The sequence below is a fragment of the Pangasianodon hypophthalmus genome, chromosome 5 (genome assembly GCF_027358585.1).
Source record: "Pangasianodon hypophthalmus isolate fPanHyp1 chromosome 5, fPanHyp1.pri, whole genome shotgun sequence".
Lineage (NCBI taxonomy): Eukaryota > Metazoa > Chordata > Actinopteri > Siluriformes > Pangasiidae > Pangasianodon > Pangasianodon hypophthalmus.
In genome coordinates, this window is record NC_069714.1 from 19,817,189 (window position 1) to 19,836,820 (window position 19,632).

Sequence of the window (19,632 nt, forward strand, 5' to 3'; positions counted from 1 at the left end):
TAAGATTGTATGAAGATAGTAGAAATCGTGTCACATTCGTCGCTCTTTGTACAAATCATGTGGTGATTTTATCTAGCATATTTCCTCAACACCTCCTGAAGTTAATTCCTGACTATGCCTCTGAGAGATGGTAAGGCCAATTCATTTGAACCATTCAGGCAAAATGAATCAATTACTTTGAACTGAATCAAAGTTTCAAATGGTTAAAATGTGTCATTTCCAACTGCATGATCCAGTAGTGTCAACAATAAAAAAAGCTGATAGTCCAAACATCCATAGTGTGTCCCATGTACAGTCAGGAATCAGTATAAATCATGGCTCTTTGACCAAAACAGGGTTCACAATTCCAAGTCTTTCTCTCACGCACACATTTTACCAAATGGTACCGACCTGTCAAATAAACCACTAACAAGTTCAGCCAACCAATATTGCATCAGCTTTTATTTTCTGCTAATTGACATTTGTCTACTAATGTCATGTAATGACAAGTAACTTACACCCATACAGTTATCAAGTTAGACTAACCCAAGGAAGAGCCACATGCTGTTTTATAAAGAACATTATCAAATGTAATACGTATATGACGGGACAGGACATGCTGTTTTCCACACATAGCTAGAGTAAGTATATTCAAAGCAGCAAGGGAATAAGTAATTCTGATTGGGGCGTTCACTGGAAACTGTGCTCAATTTGTGATGACAGAGAGAGTGTGCTCTTTGAACTGTTTCAAAACCTTTGCTTTGAGAATAAGGATTTAAATAGAATCAAGACATTTGAGACAGTACTGCTCACATCTACCATCGCTATATGGCACCCATGTCTTATCTGGCAACTAGTTTTTGGTTTCTCTGTTTTTTTATTCCTATTTCTTTTTATTTTTGAGTCTGGATTATCATGTTATGTTTTCTTCTGACTGTGTGACTCTGATTATTGGATTTCCCCTAATTAACATGCAGTTTAACCATCTGCTCGCCAACTTCAGGACATAGCCATGGATAGATGAACTCACCATTGGAGAGCTTTTCTGCTTCTGATGGGGCTGGATGAAGTTTTGGTACAGCTGCATCCCAAACTGCACACATTACAATACATATAACCATGTTAGAGTGATGTTATGGAGCTAGAGAAAGATCCACTGGGCAGGTAGTGATTTGGACAAATTCTACTCTGAGAAGCTGCTCCTTTCAAATGGCTCAGTATCTCATCTCAGATATGCTCCATAAAGACCATGTCTGTCATTTAGAAAATGACTGTGAGAGATGGAGATAAAAAGTGAGAGGAAGGAAGAAAGAGAATGCCAAAGAGTGACAAAAAGAGTTTTCACCTTGAAGAGGCGCATAGCTGTGATCCAGCAGGTTCTGGTCTGCTCCACATCCGCACACAGCAGTTTGAGGTCCCGAGCTGCGCATGACTTACTCGGCTGCACACCCAATCACACGTAGACACATCTTCTAGTCACATTCTTAATCATTTTATGATATCAATCACATTTTATAATATCTCCATGACTAAGATCATTTCTGGCTTCTCATAACACTAAAATGGTGAAGGGAGATAAGACACCAGACACTGTGTTTGATTATGGCTTTATATAATACCCATTAAACAATGAGGCACAGACAAATGGGATACTTAATTAGGGTTATTATATCATAAAGCTAACTATGCACAGATGGTATGTGTAATATAATTCAACATCAACATTGCACAATCAAATATGTGAAACTTGTGTGCTTGTGGATTTAGCTGGGTGTGTTGTAAAGAAACGTTCGCAAATACCTTTATACAGAATCCGTAGTCTGTGGGAGCTCCATGTGTTTTTCTGGCTGATAACAAAGTGTAGACATCACTGTCACAAAACTCTGCAACAAACTGCAGATGTCTGGGTTCCTTACATATGAGGAAGAAACACAAAGAGAAACCTCTCTCAACACATCATTTGAGATTTAATGCAATAAAAATGAGTGTGATGGTGATTATGTGGAGATGATGAGGGGGTGGGGGTGCCCTAAATTCCTTCGGCCCTATCCCCGAGTTCCAACACTAAGCCTGCCATAGCAGGGGGATGAATGTAAACATGTAAGCTATGTCCAGCATCCAGCACACTGTCAGGACATATGCTAAATGAATGAAGGGTGCACTAATATGTGGCAAGCCTAGCTGGTGTGTGTGAATTGTTGAGTGCTTGGAGACAGAAAATTATGCAACCAAGAGGAGAAGAGTGAAGCAAGAAGCTAGGAATTTTCTAAAAGACCATATAAGAAGTAAAAAAAAATAAAAAATCACAGCAGAAGGTAAATATGAATAATTACAAGCCTTATAATGGTTTAAACGAAAATACCAAAGCTGAAGGTGAAGGCCTACTTTTGAAGCACAGGAAGCACAGCTGAGGCTGTCGTGGTTTAACATTGTTATTCTAAGACATTACAGTGAAGAAGCTGAGAGAGCAGCAACAGGGTTTAAACGCGTAGGAGGACATTAAGACTGTGGCTTATGGTGCAGCAGTGGGACTAAAATTACTGGACCAGTTAAAATGATGTGGATTTAGTTTGAGGGTTCATCTAAGCTCTACTTAAAAGATGTGGATTAAGCAATCAGTGTTTGGAAACACTCTCAAGGACTTTGCAATGTTATGATTAAAATCAAGGGCAAAACTCACACAATATAAGACACTTATATAGCAATCTCTTCTGTTTCAAATGGGGCTACCCTCTCAATTACAACCAGGGTGTAATATGTACAAGAGAAGATAGAAGCATACATGTTGCAATGCCAGCAGCTTTATCTTAACAACAGTGAAAGGGAGCCAAGTGAAAAGAAGAGAATGAGAGAAAAGGAGGAAAGAAAGAAAGCCTTTCCCAAGCAAAGCAACACAAAGCAAGCCTTTGTCTCATTTTGTCTATGCGCTACACTATTCTAATTTCCAACAGCCAATAACAGACACAGACACACAAAAGAGGCAGAGATTGACAGACCTGTGGATGGAAAAAGAGAAAGGAATGCTACACAGGCAAAAAACAACCAGGTTTAATATGTGTAGCAGGAATATATAAAAAAAAAAAAAAAAAAAAAGATGTGGAGTAGACGCAGAGCAGCTTTGTGCACCCGGGCAGTATTAGTTAGTAGAGAGCGGGCTCCTCTTACGCGCCTAACAACAACTCTTTGTTGTAAAAAAATGAAAAAAGGGAAGGAGGGCAGCACTGGTTGGCATGGCACATAGCAGGTATAAGCTTCACCTGTGGTGAGTGGGAAGGGTTCAGACACTGGCACAGTCCCAGGATCTGCCACACACAATCCTGCCCGACCAGTTCTGGCCAGCCGAGGGCCACAATGCCGTGCTGTTCGATCTAACCGTCACATCTAACAGCAGGACTGCAGGAGATTAGTGCTTGAATGAGGGTGCTTTGAAATGATCTGTCGCAGGCTTATCAAACCTCAAGCTCTGTTCGTCACTTAGATTTGTCTCAGACTGGATAAGCTAGGAGTGATTTGAGTAAGTAATGTTGCTTGCCTCTGGAGTCTAAGCGGTAAGATCAAGTGGTGCAAGGCATGATTAGAACTAAGAGCTGCAGGTATTATAATATACCTTTATAGAATTGAACACGTTCAACCCACTCATACTTAGATATGTATTGCGGGGTCATGTGAAAGAGCGACAGAGTGATTATTGCATAAAATTACAGGTCATGCAATGGATTACTGTGTGTTATTTTCTATTACCTTTGATGTGCCTTTATTGGAAAAATATAGCCCAGACCTTCTCAACACAAAATAGAACTTCTTCCAGGACTTCCTGCCTTGCTCTTTTGAGTAGAGGAAGCCATGGATCTCAGGACATGTGCTGGAGTTGAGAAATGTCTAACAACACACAGACACAAAGAAGGCCAGTCAGACATCTTTCAATGTGACAGTCCTTCACATAAGAACTCTCAGAATAGTAAAATGATAAAAACACAAGTGCATAGATCTTGTCTTCAAATTTCCCATGTTAATCCCTTAAACTTATAGACTTTCAATCTGCACTCTGGAATATAACTTTCCTATAAGTTTCACCATATTTACTGAACAATTTATTGTTGATTCCACAATTGGAGTGCCATTTAGCCCTAGTAACAGTTAAAAAGTAACCAATTTAAAATGAAAAACTTCAACAACATGCATTTAACCACTCAAAAAATGCATTAACCCATCTCAGGCAACAATATCATTTTTTTTTACAAGGAGTCATGGTTAACAATGGCTGTATTCTGCTCTTAAATGAGTAACATGGTTGAGTTTTTTAGCACAGAATTAGCAAATACACAAAATTTGTAACTAGCATCCATGCTTATGGCATGAGGACAATACGAACATTCTCATGATTTGCATAAAATATATTTTTTAAATTACTTTCAATCTATAATTTCGGTGTATAATTCTAGTTACAGTGTTGTACTTCAAAGTGACCTCATCAGTCAACACATCAGTATGAAATAAAAGAGAAAAAATGTGATGTAACTTCCTGTTGAACTGTAACTTGTGCAATATTCTAAATATTTCATGGGTGAATATATTTAGGTAGCAGGCTTAAGTGAATGTTGTGGGACGATAAAATGTACAATGTTTCTTAAGCTACAATGGATGACTCATGGAAATGCTCCGAGCATAAGATGTTAAATGGATTCCCACATTAATGTGAAAACAATAATATTTTTTAAGTATTGTTATGGGGTTGGGAAAGGCAAAAAATCAGTTTTCTAATGCTGTTATCTGTATGTAGGTTTTTAGTAATGTTTTAAATTATCTGAAGAGTTACCTACGTTTAAAATGTCTTTTACCTTTACATACATATTTATAAACGGAATATCAGTGGGACACAAATGGCACCCCAATCATGCTGTTACTGTTGTTCCTCTTTCTGCTGCTCCCGTTAGGGGTCGACACAGCGGATCATTGGTCCGCGTATTTGATTTGGCATGATTTTTATGGTGGATGCCCTTCCTGACGCAACCCTCCCCAATTTTTTATCCGGGTTTGGGACTGGCACTGAGAGTGCACTGTTGCACGCATCCCCAGTGGCTGGGGTTGGTTCCGGTGAGAGCGCTGTGGCCTAACCGCTAGTCCTCCAGGGCCCCAGCACCCCAATCATGTAATCACACTTATAATACTTACAGAATAATATGCTTTAATATAAACAACCAAATAATATTTTGGGACTTAAAGGTGTTAAAATAGAGATTTGGGGACAATGAGACTACTGAAAGGTGATACCTGGATAAGCTGTGAGTGGTTCATGAGGCCATTGGCTTCACTCGATATAGACACCATGCTTTCTGGAAAAAAATCCTGTTAACATGAGAAAAACATCAATTACTACAAAAAACACCAGCCATTAAGATTACTAAAGACTCTGAAGGAAAAACAGACTCTGCAGGAGGAACAGAGATTTGCATGGTTTATGCCCTAAAATTTGAGTCACCTCTATAACTCATCATTTCTCCTAAACCTGCTAGAAAGGAATAATCCTCTCTAAGTCAACTGATCAAAGGCAGACGCAAGTGAAACAGAGCTCCAAAAACCCCATGCCTGTCTTTAAACTCTAGCGAAGCCCTTTAAACAGATCTCTGCTAATAAGACTGGTAATTGAGTTGAGTCTCTGTTTGTCCAGAGATGCACAGATCTCAAAGGCCTGATTACTGGGGCATCGGAGTGTTCATAAATTGCTTATATTGTGCATGGATAATAAATTAGTTAAATTAGAAAAAAAAAAAACCTGTGTTGCATTTCAGCTACTCTGCCAATCAGTTATACATTACCTAGGCAGTACATACTGACTTTTTTCCAAGAACAATGCACACACAAACACACCACACACCAGAGGTTTCTTGAAGAATTCATATTTGGCATAATTCTTCCTGAAATACAGGCGGCTGTCTGAGTCCATGCCCCAGTTAGACTGCACTTCCAGGACTGATTCATGGTCTTCTATGATTCTTTCTGAAAGCAATAAAAGAAAAGAGAAGTCACAGTGAAGAAAAAAAGGGAAAAGAAAAATACACCTTTGTACATTTGCATACTTATTTCTACACACAATTCAATAAAGTAAATTATTATTATAAGAGCACTGTATTTTAGGAGCACCTTCAGTGTTTGGATTTTGACTTACTCCAACCATCAGCTACTATTAGCTTGAAAAATAAATTATTAACAAAATTTTACTTTTTTTTTAAATATGCTTCATCAATGAGTAATCTTTGATTATAAAGAGTGCGAGGTGCAGGGAGTCAGGGGAAGCCAACTGAGTCGACTACATTGCTTCACTTTATCATTAAACATTATTCAGTTCCTTGAAACCCAAACGAATGTTTAATGAATGAATGGAAAGTGGCTATTTAGAGCAAGCCATCTGGAAGAGTGAGAATGATGATATTCAAGACTAATTAATTCCCATAGCATAACTGCAATCAGGGCTGGCGAGCCTCATCAAAATGCACTGGCATCCTGGGTGTTTCTCTGGGTATCTGTGATCTCCTGCTGTGAGGCACAGGGTATTTCTACTCTTCGCTGATCTGTGGGCAGTTAAAAGCTTCTGCCAGTAGCAGGCTGCGGAATCTCCGATCAGCATTTTATGCATTGTGGATAAGTTGTGAATGTACTTGTAGCACTTGCAGAAACTATTAAGAGAATGAGAATAATGCAGGACCTAAAGTAAGATGGAGCTCCTGAGCTATGAGTAGGGACAAACGATCCATCATTCTGCCCAGCTTTTTCATCACAAGAACATATTTTTAAAAGTTAAATGTTACATAGAGGGAAAAATACAAAATGAATACACTATGCAAGATTTAATATTTATTGTAGCTATTTAATATTATTTTAAAAACCCAGGCATTCAAAAAAGTAGATAAAGTTATGTCATGCAATAATAAATAACAAAGCAATAAATTTAACATTGTTATGCATCATAACAAAATGGATTATTAATAAGCCTCCATATCATTATTGTGAAACAGAGTTGACAAAATTAACAAATTTCCCACTGATGTCTAGAGCTATTGAATTTTACACTTTATTTAAGCTTCAAGTTGTTTTCAAGAAGATATCACTATCTAGCAGCACAGAGACTAATAACAGTCATCATGGCTCATTGGGCTTAATGTGTATTTTCCTTTATATCTTCAACACCTGCCACTGATGCATAGCCTGAGAAACTTTTACTTATACATTTAACCATTTAAACCACAACTTCTGCAGTTTCCCTAAAATAATAATGTTTATTACATTAGTAGCATGAGGTAGTTTTTTGCCGTAATTCTAATGGTTAGGCCTGAATTGTGCACATGTCTAGGTGACAAATTAATGAAAGAACCAACATGAAGGATGGGGACATTATCATCCCGGAAGAAACCATTCCCATCAAGGAAGAAATGTTTCATCAGAGGATGAAGGTAATCAGTCAGAAGCACTTGAGTGAACCTTCCCACAAAGTGAAGAAGTGAAGCTTACACCCCCAACAGCAAACAGTGGCATTGGTTTTTCCCTTTGTCCCCCATCTGCATAGATTTATTTTGGCCATTCTTTTATAAATTATTGCTGTTTAGCCCTTCGCTTCAGCTAGAGAGCAAATGAGGGTAATATTGTCTCATTGGTTAAAAATATTACAGGCAAGCATTAGTGCTAAGGGCTGACACAATAGACCACCATATACTCAGCAATTAATTGTTCCATGTGTGCATCATGTGAAGAGGAGTCCCATTGTTTATGTAAATCACTCTCCAATTATCATCCACCACTAATAGAAATATCATACATCAGAAACTGAATAATACATTTAATCTACCTTTAAAATCAGACTCCTTTAGGCAAAACCCTGTTAGCCACAACTGGGCTCATTATGGCACAAATCATACATTTACGGAACAAAGTACATTTAAATTGTGGCAGCCGGTCTTAGAGTCAATGATTTAAACAGAGATAGGTTTCAGGAAACATGCTGTTTCAATGATACCATTCAATCAGTCCCGTTCATCCTGTTCAAAAGTTTACATCCCCATAGCTCTTAATGTATCGTGCTGCCTTCTTGAGCATCAGTGAATGTTTGCACCTTTTATAATAGTTGTGTACGAGTCCCTCAATTGTCCTCAGTGTGAAAGATGGATCTCAGCATCATATAACCACTGCTGGAAATCAAATACACAGAAGAGCAAAGAATGTGCAGGACCTGGAGAATTTTCTGCTCAGGACAAACAAGGGACTCATGAACAACTATCACAAAACATAAAAACAGTCGCTGATCATCCAGGTAACAACACACGGTATTAATAATCAAGCGTATGTAAACTTTTGAACTGGTTCATTTGTGTAAATTTAGTTATTATTGTGTCTTGTGGACTATATGTAAACATCTGCTATGTGAAATAGCTTATTCAGTACAGTACTAAATAAAACAATGCGATTTTTATGATCCCTTTTATTTTTTTAATTATTAACCTTTTGCAGATTCTGCAAGGCGTATGTAAACTTATGACCCGAACTGTACGTGCTCAGTGACTTCTTCTATAAAAATATACCCAGGAGAGGAGAAAAAGGACAGAAGAAATGTGTAATCGATGCATAATGGGGATACTTAGAGGAAAGAAATACATGGACTGAATAAAAGGATGGAAGGAACAGATGGTTGAATTATGCAATGGTGTGAAGAATTGTGTTGAGGAATATTCCTGTGTGGAAGGTAGCCTACACCAGCAGAAGCCACTGCCAGTGATGTTAACCACTTCCTGCCCATTGGAGCTGAATATTACTTATGTTTGGAAGAAAGACCATGCTTAAAAGCCCTCTTCTTAGCTAGTTTATTCTGTACTTACCACTAACATTTCTTATCCCAAACCCTACTTTTAGCTTATTCATTATTCCATCCATTTATCCCACCGCCATTCATTCTCACCATTTGCGGACTTCACTGTTCCTCCAGCTTGACTTTCTGATGACATCTATTTCTCGATTATTCCAAGGGTCATGAGTATGACTTTAGCTTCCCCCCAGGTTTCACAGTCATGCTCACTTCCCCTCTTCTACTCTTATTTCACTGTCACCTCTGTATTGGCCAAAGATGAACCTGAGGGCTTTGATATTCCCTTTCACTGTGTCAAACTCTTCTGCTTAGCCATTTGAGCTCCCTGCTCCTCTTGGCCATACTACTCCCTCTATAATCAACCATTCCCGAATTTCCCTTCAGTTTGTGACCGCAAGAGTAGTCCAAAATGTAAAACATGTACAAAGGGACAGAGCTTTTTCTTATCCATTTAACTCAGAAACCCTGCCCTGTGATGAACTGACATGCCAATCAGAGTGAGTTCCTGCCTCATGCCCAATGCAAATGAAAATGCAGGGCATCAAAGCTCCCCAGTTGTACTTAAGATCAGCTGGAGTTTTTGGATGTCCACCCTTAGAGGATAAAGCTGCAGCTCCAGCCCAAGTTCTCCAAGTGTGTTTCTGCAAATCTGCATTCACTCCTCAATCTCCAGTTAATTAAAGCGTCTTTGACAATTTAATTATGTAAAAACAGACGTTTCTGAGTAAGATCAAGGTTGAAACGTTCTCTCCCAAGCTAATATATTCAGCCCTATTTTTCTCTGTGATGGGTTTTTACACCCCACTATCGTCTTGTCTGATTTCTGTTCTCCATGACTCCTACATTCCTCACTTCCATCTTCATTAAGGGGGGTTCAGCCTTCTAGCACAGAGCAAAAGCTGCTCGGTACTAGAGCCAGAGTTCTCTTGAGTTCTTTTGTCTTTCTACATTTTGCTATTCAAACCACAATCGATTAATTGAAGTTAAGGTCTGCACTCTCAGACACTACATTAAACCTTTAGTGTCTGCTTCAGACTCAAAAAGCATTAACCCCATAAAGCCTGTTTATCCTCCTGCCTGCCACACAAAGGGGGATTTTATAGGAGGTTTTCTGCTTGGGCAAGTTTTCTCACAGACACATCTTCAGTCTTGCAGTATGAGAAACAGTCTCAGGATGGTGGTTTCCCACTGTCTGTTATGCAATGATTATTGTCTGACATGTTAGAGATGTTTATCAGGGAGTTTGTAGCCTGATATGTGCTGTAGCATAAATTGTATAAAATGGCATATTTTGTTGAGTGTTGAGACAGAATCTCAAAACAGATCTCTTATTGTAATGTCATCTGTAAATTAGTATGATTTGATCACCAATGCTAACACATGCATCAACAGTAAAATCCTGGAATGCAAGTGGTTTTCTGACATTGAAATGATCCAAATCATGCAATGCATTACTAAGCCCCTGATGCTGTAGTCACCCTGAGAGCTGCACTCAAGATTCATGAACTCAATATAACATATGAAGACAAATATCTTCCTGATTAGGTTAAAAACATGGACAATGCCTGTAGTGCTTTACATGGCAGATCTGTGTACACTGTAACTCTGAAAAAGATTAAGCCTAGTTGTAAAAATAGCTGCTGATGTAATAAAAAGGGATTCAAAGCACAATCACCACTGATAGTGTTTTGTTCAAGACTAGATAAGATCTGTGTCCAAAAGACCAGCATTTGGAAATTCACAGCATGTGACTAAATTGCAGGGTTTAGAGCTAGACCACAAAGAGGCCGTATTTCTTGTAGTGGGTTCTGTTACATTACAGCTATAGCCAAGGGGTGATGGTGCACGAAAGCCAGAATATCAAGACTCATAAAACAAAGCATGAAATAGTGATACAGTAATGCTCCATTATAGCTAAATTAGTTTATGGGCATTATGGGGGCACAGATGGATGCACTTACCAATACCCAGATGAGCAAGGTGCTCAATCAATGTCCAGCTGTGGTCATCAATGCAGTGGTTCTTCAGAATGAACAGCTGGCAGATATCCCGGGCAGTGATGTCACTGGGGACCTCCACGGCTCGACTGCTGTTGTCCTCACTGTATACTTTGATCACCTTCCACACATGAACCCATTCATTAGCCAGTGAAAAAGTTTTCGGACCGAGTCATTTTGCAGTGACTGGGAAATCATATGAAATTTGATATACAATTATGACTACTGATCCAGATAAGGAATCAAAAATGACAGAACAAACAAATGAACCTAATACTCAATTATATGGCTTTTGTGCAAGGGCAGAGAATTGTGTCATTAATGGAGCTCATTTGATACCGCAAGCTACCTCACACCTCACGCCCTCCACACTCAACACCCCATTCATTTCGAATGACAGTGAAGCAGTGAGAACCAGGCCAGCAAACTGGGAGCAGATCATGAATGTTCCCTTTCACTTGCTTCACAGTTCCTAGTCTCGCACTCTCCAAAAGGAACAGCAGAACGAGCAGTGCGTATTATCGCCAAATCGGAGTCCCTTCGGTCCAGATTAAGTTTAGAACAGCTATCAATGATAGCTTGAATTATCCCTTACAGAAAGAGAGGAGTGTTTTAGCCTCTTCTACAAGGCATCATCCACAAACACACATATGCATGCAGAAAAACAAATCAGAAAATCTGTATTTTAGCATAACTTACCCCCGTATTAGACGGCAAGCAGAGCTGTGATTTGGGGCTAGCTCTGCAGTTTAGGTAAGGCTGAGTACACAGCATTGTAGGAGCAGGATTTTAGGTGAAACATAGAAATATGCATGGACTGAGGGAGCAGCAGCTCTCTCCCTCTATTTTTTCTCTCGCTGTATCTCCTGTTCTCCTCCTCCTCTGTCTCTTACTCTCTTTTCTCTGTCTTTCCCAGACGTTCTCCTTCCTCTCTCTCTCTCTCTCTCTGCAGCTGAACTGAAATGAGGTAATTAAGAGAACAGACTCTCAGCTCCGGTACTTCCTGCCTCTCCTGCTGTATGTCACCCAAACTCTGCCCAATCACCTGCCATCTCTCACTAACTGCAGCCTCCAGGGGTAAGCCCTGCCCTCCCCATACCAGGACAAGCTCCACCCACCCCTCACCACCACCAGAGAGAGGGGAGTAGAGGAGGATAGTGCAGAGAGAAGGGAGCTGGGAAAAAGGAGGTGGAGTGGAGAAGGGGTAGAAAAAGTCACAAGGCTCGCTTCACCTAGCTTTTCCCATGGCCGAGATCAACCCTATCCCCTGCCCTGTCTATAATGCTCAACATTATGAACTGCACCCGTTATGATCGTGTTGCTTAAATGTAATTTTAGTTTAGATCAACTCTGTCTAAAGTTAAAAAAGGTGGATAGGGAAAGATGGGGGGAAGGGAAGTAAAGGAAGGAGAGGGGTCAAGAGACATGAGACAAAATGTGAGAGAAAGCATGGGGGTAGGGAGAGAGAGTCAGAGAGAGAGAGAGAGAGAGAGAGAGGCAGAAAGAAACAGAAAGACTGTTGTCCTGGTGTAAGGTTGTCCAATCATGGCTCAGTTAAAGGCTGTTTATTATTTATGCTCATATCAGTCTACAGGGTGATGAGGTGAAAATGAACAGGTCACATGCACAATTCATGCTTATGGCATGATGCTGCTGAAGTGATATTCTTCACCTTCACAAAAGAGTCCCTTCATTTTTCCAATCAGGAGTGGTAGACCTAAAGTGGGACCAAAACATTACAAATGGTTTCCACTCACGGTTTCCAGTCATGTCCAAATCGAAATTGTGCATATAGTGCTTGAAGAAATAATGCCATCTGGAGAACTTTTGAAGGAAGCATACATTGTCCTACACATCCCATAATCCTGTGCTACAGCTACAGTGCAACAAAAAAGAACTATGGCACCAACACAGCAGGAGACATGGATCAATTTGTGCACAAATGTGTTAAGATCTTATTTCTGACAATAAACAGATTGTGTAGTCACAGAACATTAAGTTTATTGTCTTCAATGACAAGTAACTATTTTATTGCCTCCAGTCTTACAGACCATTTGAAGCTAGAAAACATTAACACTGTCAGTGTCTTTGGTGGAGCAGTGATCTTTGTATTCGTCTCATCACTAGGAGTTCATGATGACATGAGAGTTGAAGAGAACCTGCTCTCAGAGTGGGAGGAATGGCCTTCCCTTCTGCCCGTCAATCAGAGCCAACCGAGAGCATCTGTTATGTCCTGTATAGGGCTTGGGAATGTGATGTCTTATGGGTGAGCCATTATTTTTGGCAGAGTTAGTCAGTCATCTAATCAGATAGCTAGCCTAACTAATGTTTGAGTCATTATGGTAAAAAGATATTGTTGTGTTATAAACTGCTATTGCAACACCCACGACAGCCGGCATAAAAAAATCTACAATGGACTGCCATTATACTGATTTCCTATGTGAAGGCAAAACAAGGAAAGCAATGTTTTTGAGGCAATATATGCTTATATGCTCATTTTAACTGTCAAAAAATTATAAAATCACTGCGGAGAATAATGATGGCACTGTAACTGTAATGTTAGCATATAGAGGCAGTATATGCAGATCACTCCACTCTCTCTAGGAGTTCATATGGCTCTACGCCTTCAATAAGACAAATTTTATCCATATAACGTTGCTAGTTTGTTGCAATACATCCCCTTCTCCTTCATTTCAAGCACGAGTCCAAAAAAAAATTCACAATAAAACTAAAACGTCAGTTTAATTGAAATCTCTCTCAGCTCTTTCAGTGTCTATGAATGTAAACAAAGAATTAACCTCACCAATGATCCCATAATGCAGCACAATATGCTGTCTATTCCCAAGCACTATACAGAATAGTATAATTAACTCTATCATCTAAACAGGTTGAACTATCATGGCAACCCTGTGATGTGTGACATCACAAACTGTTTACTGCCACTTCCAGAGTTAATAAACATCTGCCTTATAAGGCACTGAGACTTCAGTCAACAGAGTTATTAAGGCAGCTATTATCTGTTTTGTACACACCAATTAGATTGTAAAATCTATTTTTGCAAAGTGAAGCACCTTTCTGAAGCGATTATATTTCTACACCGCACCTTAGGACTTTACAACATTGTTCTCAAGCAGCGTCACCTGCTACTTATGTTCCTTTACCAAAGTAAAGCAAAATCTGCAAGGTGCTAGAAAGTGTTCGCACCCACCAATCCTCACTTCCTGTGATAGTCTTATCTCTAAATGGAATCTACTTTTTAAAGTGCCTTCGGTGTGTCAAAGCTTCCAATCAGACTTGATGGCACTACAAACCTGACACTTCCAAACATATAGTCCATACACCAAATTTAGACCGTATTAAATCTTGACTTTCCTCTCCTCATTAGTGTCACAGGAAGCACAAGTACAATTAAAATGGCTTCCAGCTTTGTCTACATGACATGGTATGATATGATATGATATGATATATGATATGATATATGATATGATATGATTTTGTATGTGGTTATTTGGGTGCATAGTTGCAAACTGGTAAATCAGAAGTAAAATCATTAGTGAAGTCAATTTTAAAAAATGCAGTGAATTTCTAAATTATGACAGAAAGAACACTCCTTTCATGAGCTGGGATCAAACCTAGTTTTGAAGTTGTAGTTGTCTGCTGTGCACTTTTTGGATACTGTATATGGCGAACTCCAATGGCCATTTCTCCCTCACTGAGAACACACACATCTGTGGCCACAGCTCACTCTTCTTTGATTAGATACTTAAATATACATGCAGCACCATGCAGAGGCTCAGCTTTCTCACTGTGTCCTTATTTGGCATCCCTGAGTGAGCTGTCCTCTCAATTTTGAGGACAGATGAGGGAGAAAAAAAAGCAAACTAAAAAAGAAACAGTCCATAGATATCCTCAAATGCTGCTTGTTAGAGAACCCATTTGTCTGGTGCAATGCTGAAACGTTTTAGTTAGTGACTTAATAACTTACAATGACGTCTTTAGTTAGTGATTGATTTTTCTTTTTCTTTTTTTACACAAACGTGTGTGTGTGTGTGTGTGTGTGTGTGTGTATGTATGTATGTATGTATATGTGTGTGTGTGTGTGTGTGTGTGTGATAAAAGCACAGTGCAGAGTGCAGATAAAACATCTGTAAAGGCAGTGCAAGCTGTGCTGAGTGCTATCACTGGGCACAAAGACCTGCATTCAGTAGTATCTACTGTTCTTGCTTTCTCTCTCTCTCTCTCTCTCTCTCTCTCACACGTACACACACATACACGCACACACAGGGATTCCGATTTTTTTTTTTTTAACATACAACTTTTGACCAGGTTTGCATTTGTTACCTAATTTGTGATACAGAAATCCTACCTTTTTTCAATTTCTTTTAGTTCAACAACCTCTTAAATGACTCATATCACTCATTCTGTCTCTTTTCTTTTCTCATTCTTTCTAGTGTGTTGGCTTTCGTGCTGTTTTGATATGGAATGCCAGTTACTGATGTTAACAGTCCCTCCCCACTTTCAAATGTATTACAAATTTTATCTAAAATCAATGAATTTTCTGTTTATCAACATAGTAGCCAACTAAAGTAAAAGCATGTGTACAATCTGCTTCTGAGTGTGTTCAGTTCTCCTTTCTCTGAAAGGTAAGTGGGAATGAGGAGTGGATGCAGGTCAGGTTCAGGCTATGTTTGCTCTTGGTGCACCTCTAGCTCATACAATCATACACTTCAAGCACAATTGGAGAGACACATGCACAACTCACTCAGCTGCTCCATTCAGCATATTCTAAAACCTGAGAGGATAGAGAACATACACAAGTCAAGCGTTAAAATGTGTGTATAATGGGTGTCTGGCTCTCCGTGTGCAGAGATAAGCTTTGAAGTAGAGCATGCTTGGGGAGAGTAGAACACTGAGAGACTGTCTCCCTCCGGCTATCGCTCAGTTAAACAAGGAAATAAGATTAGCAGTAACCTGATTACACCCATGACAGCTTTATGCACCAACTGTCAGCATCTCATCGTACAATGCAATTAAGGAACTGCATTGATGAAAATTTTGTTCTTTCTTTCCAGGTCCTAATTAGTTCCTGTGGAGGTATTGCTGTTTTACAAACCTTTGTAAATGTATTTATGAAGAGGGAATCTTGCCTAAGGGGTGTATAGTGCCTTAACAAAACACAAACACTGCACGAGATTTCCATTACTCAGAGAATAGTGGAATAAAAGCCATTTTATGGTGGTTTTCTCAGAAAAATAAATATGCCTCACTTTTCCTGACGGACACTAGTGCATTATTTAATATCATCTGCCTATTTTTTGAAAGAGAATTTTAGAACTAAAATGTTCTCAGGCGTAATCATTCAGCAGTGATGTATCTGTGAATAGACCTAAGCACATTCTATTCTACTTTAGATTTAATCCTGGTAAAGCACAGGTACTATAGATAAGGTTTGTTTCTTTCAAACTGATAAAATATTCTACTCGGCTTCTTGAGATGAAGGTGATACAGGACAGACTTTTCTGTGTCCTGTCGTTTCTGTGATTCCCATCTTGAACCTGACTGAATACCGAAAGTAAGAGATGAGCTGGGAAAAACATTTAAACAGCTTTAATTTGTTTGTTCGGATCAGTTTCAGAATTGGCACTGTTTCCGCTTTATTTTCCAGTTTATTTTTAAGTTATAAGTATGAGGAAAGTAAGTCCGAGAGTTTAAGGGCATTTAACTCTGCACACTGCAGAAGTGTGTGGACCGAACTGCTGAACTCGAATGAATACCGCAGTATGTGTTCTCCAGGTTAGCCCTACTCCAGCCTGTAGAGATGCTTTACAGTTTTCATCTCAAGGACAGGACAGTATAGACCAGTTCACTGTCTGGCCTTCTGTTATCATGACCTCTCGCCCCACAGCTGCATCTTTATCTGAATATCAGACAACTGGCCTTGGCCTGACCAGTACTTATCCAATGCTCCCTCAGTCTCTCACCATCCATCCATCTCTTGTTTGTGACATGAATGGCAGGGTCCCAAACAGCTCTGACATCTCCAAACAGCTCTGACATCTCTGAAGCACGCACTCAAAATTACATTGTTTAACCGTTAAATTGTCTAGAATGGTTAATTCAATTCTGATTGAATTGTCCATTTCACAAGATAAATACTTTGGATCCATACATGTGCCTCTGGACGTTCTCCACATAATTTTACCCCTTCCTAGTTTATTATTCGGTTATTCATATCAAATGATGTTATTCACTGACTACTTAACACCTAGAATAAAAAATGAGAAAGACATGTAGTCCCCACAAAAGTGAGGAACAAGAATCTGGATCCACAGATTGCTGGGAATTTAAGGGTTTAACCTCTGGCTGATTTTATTTATATGCACTTGACACCTAACCTCCCTTAAAACTCTCACAAAACTCACTGTTTCAGGCTTGTTCTTCTTATAGCATGTCTTGCTGTGGGACAAGTGTGTGAATTTAACCTGTTCCACCGCACCTCGTCTCATTGGATTACTCTCTAATCTGCACTGATGATTCCTCAAAATGAGGGACCGTGAAATTATCTGGTTTTCCAGAAGAAATGCAGTTTCTGCATGTACCTGGATGCATAACTCGTAATCAATGAACTGTAATAAGCCTACAGAACCTCATGATACTAAAAAGCACATCTCATATACACTGTAATATCAGTACAAATCAGTACATTTTCAATTATATGAGAAATACAGATTAATCAAAGGAGCAAGAGGAACTGAATGAAATGTTTGTGTTCCCAAAACTCCTGCATAATCAGGCTCTCCAGCTTGGGAAACTCTGTGGAGGGAATAAATGTCTACAGTTTCCACCACAAGACCAGCCTTCCAAACACGCCACAACACAGGAAAACCAAAGTCTAAACCATGTCTAACATTAGAGAAAACCTGATGAAACAGGCACATGTAAGCAATCAAACAAATGTTAGATAGTGTTTTGGTTTGCTACACTTTTGTCCAAAGAAGAAAAAACAGATGTTAGTTGATTGTTTGAGCTTAAAAGAAAGTGTTTGTGTTCCTACCCGCTTCTGCAGGCAAAGCGGAGTGATGGCAGGCAGCGTGACTCGTCTGGCTTGGAAATTCATACTGCTCTCTTCAGCGGGCTGCTGGGCAGAAAACGTCCATCCAATTTCTTTATCTTTTTTTGAAAAATGTAAATTTAGTTGCTCAGCTGAATATTTCTGAAGATCTAGATAGCTGAAAATGCCTGTACAGATGTCTGGAGTTGTACCAGGGACAGTGTCTGTATGAGACTGAAAGTCAGACTCCTCCTGTGGCCTTGGAAACATGCCGTGTTTTTTCCCGTAAAAAAAGCTTTCGCTTCTAATAAAAACTCCTGATAAAGCACTGAGGAGCTAAGCTTGAACTGCGAAGGTCAGGGAAAAGACCTACAGTAACATTATCTGCTGACAACATGTAAACATTCCCTCAGAAAGGCACCCAAGGATGGTGTGACTTCCATACTTCACTTTCCTCCCTGACGAACTAAACAAGGCAGAAATATACTTTTTCTTTTGTTCCAGGGCACTAAGTGCTCTCGGTCATATTACAAAGCTAATAGTATAATTAGACCACATCTCCTGGGACAAAGACATTTAAACAGCATTGGAATTCCCATTAGAAGGCGACATTGTATTTAAATCATACTGAGAACATATATAAATGTCTGCAGTTACATTTGCATTATGTACATAATCAAGAAAATACCTTCAGTTATTTTTCAGTGAAAAAGCTGAGACTACAGGGAGAGGTGTCTAAATAAATTGATGAAGCAAGGCAAAGGCAACATCTGTCCCCAGAGCACAGAGGACATCAGCTGAGCCTCACAAGGGACAATGGATACTTGAGCTGATAAAAAAGAGGAGAGAGGGAGCAGTAAGGGACAAGTGGGTGTGAGAGAAAAAATTAGATAGAGGAAGTATGTATGAGAGGGACGTGACAATCTGCAGTTCTGAAATGACAAAGCAAGATTTCTACCATCTATACAAAAAAAAAAAAACGTTCCCTAGAGATGGTCAAAATTATGAGGGAGATATATAAAATCAATTTAAATACCTAAATATTAAAGAATGCACTAACATCCTGTTTACATGACTGTTCTTAAAGAAATGTGCTGTTAATAACATGCTGAGTACAGTGGACAAAACTTCCCAAAATATAATAAGATCAGTGAAATGAATTTTGGACTAAATTGAAACTCCTGAAAAAGCTGGCACTACTCAACTAACTCAACTATAGTGGACAACTTTTATAATTCAGCAAATGTCCATAGATACAGCATCAGAAACACACGCATACATGCATACAAACGCTTACACACCCACACACACACACACACACACACACAAACACACACATTCCAGCACACATTGCTTTTAGTCAGTCTAGATGAGTGTCTTAGCCTGAACCAGAAAGGGTAAGAAGGGATTAAAGAATTTTTAAATTAAGAATTCAGTACTCTTCTTTTCCTAAGAGGATCTGTTCGAGTGTGAGACAGGGAGACTGTGTTGGTACCCCTGATCTGCTTTAGCAATCTGCTGACATTTTAGGTTTTTACAGTATGATATATTTTCTTGAACGTCCATCACATATCTAATGGGCACGATCACTGTTTGACTATCTATCTATCTATCTATCTATCTATCTATCTATCTACCTATCTCTCTGCCTGTCTGTCTCTCTGCCTGTCTGTTTGTCTGTCTCTCTGTATGTACTGTATGTCTATGAATATATCATTATGTATAACATTGTGAGGACATAATTTCACAGTTCA

At 39.2% G+C, this 19,632-nt stretch overlaps 1 protein-coding gene across 5 annotated transcripts in view; it reads right to left on the reverse strand.

Annotated features, from left to right (window-relative positions):
- Positions 1–19,632, reverse strand: part of grb14 (growth factor receptor-bound protein 14) — a 51,659-nt gene that overhangs the window by 6,410 nt on the left and 25,617 nt on the right. For 2 of the 5 annotated variants that reach the window (XM_053234458.1, XM_026912817.3), the window contains 8 exons: positions 17,882–17,962; positions 10,792–10,948; positions 5,855–5,976; positions 5,251–5,325; positions 3,721–3,858; positions 1,780–1,890; positions 1,325–1,420; positions 1,010–1,072 (listed from right to left, as the gene is read on the reverse strand). In XM_053234458.1, the coding sequence (XP_053090433.1) occupies positions 1,010–1,072; positions 1,325–1,420; positions 1,780–1,890; positions 3,721–3,858; positions 5,251–5,325; positions 5,855–5,976; positions 10,792–10,948; positions 17,882–17,962 (843 nt within the window). Of the gene's footprint in view, positions 1–1,009; positions 1,073–1,324; positions 1,421–1,779; positions 1,891–3,720; positions 3,859–5,250; positions 5,326–5,854; positions 5,977–10,791; positions 10,949–17,881; positions 17,998–19,632 lie in introns of all 5 variants that reach the window. The other 3 variants (XM_053234459.1, XM_026912818.3, XM_034304410.2) reach the window with 2 other exon arrangements.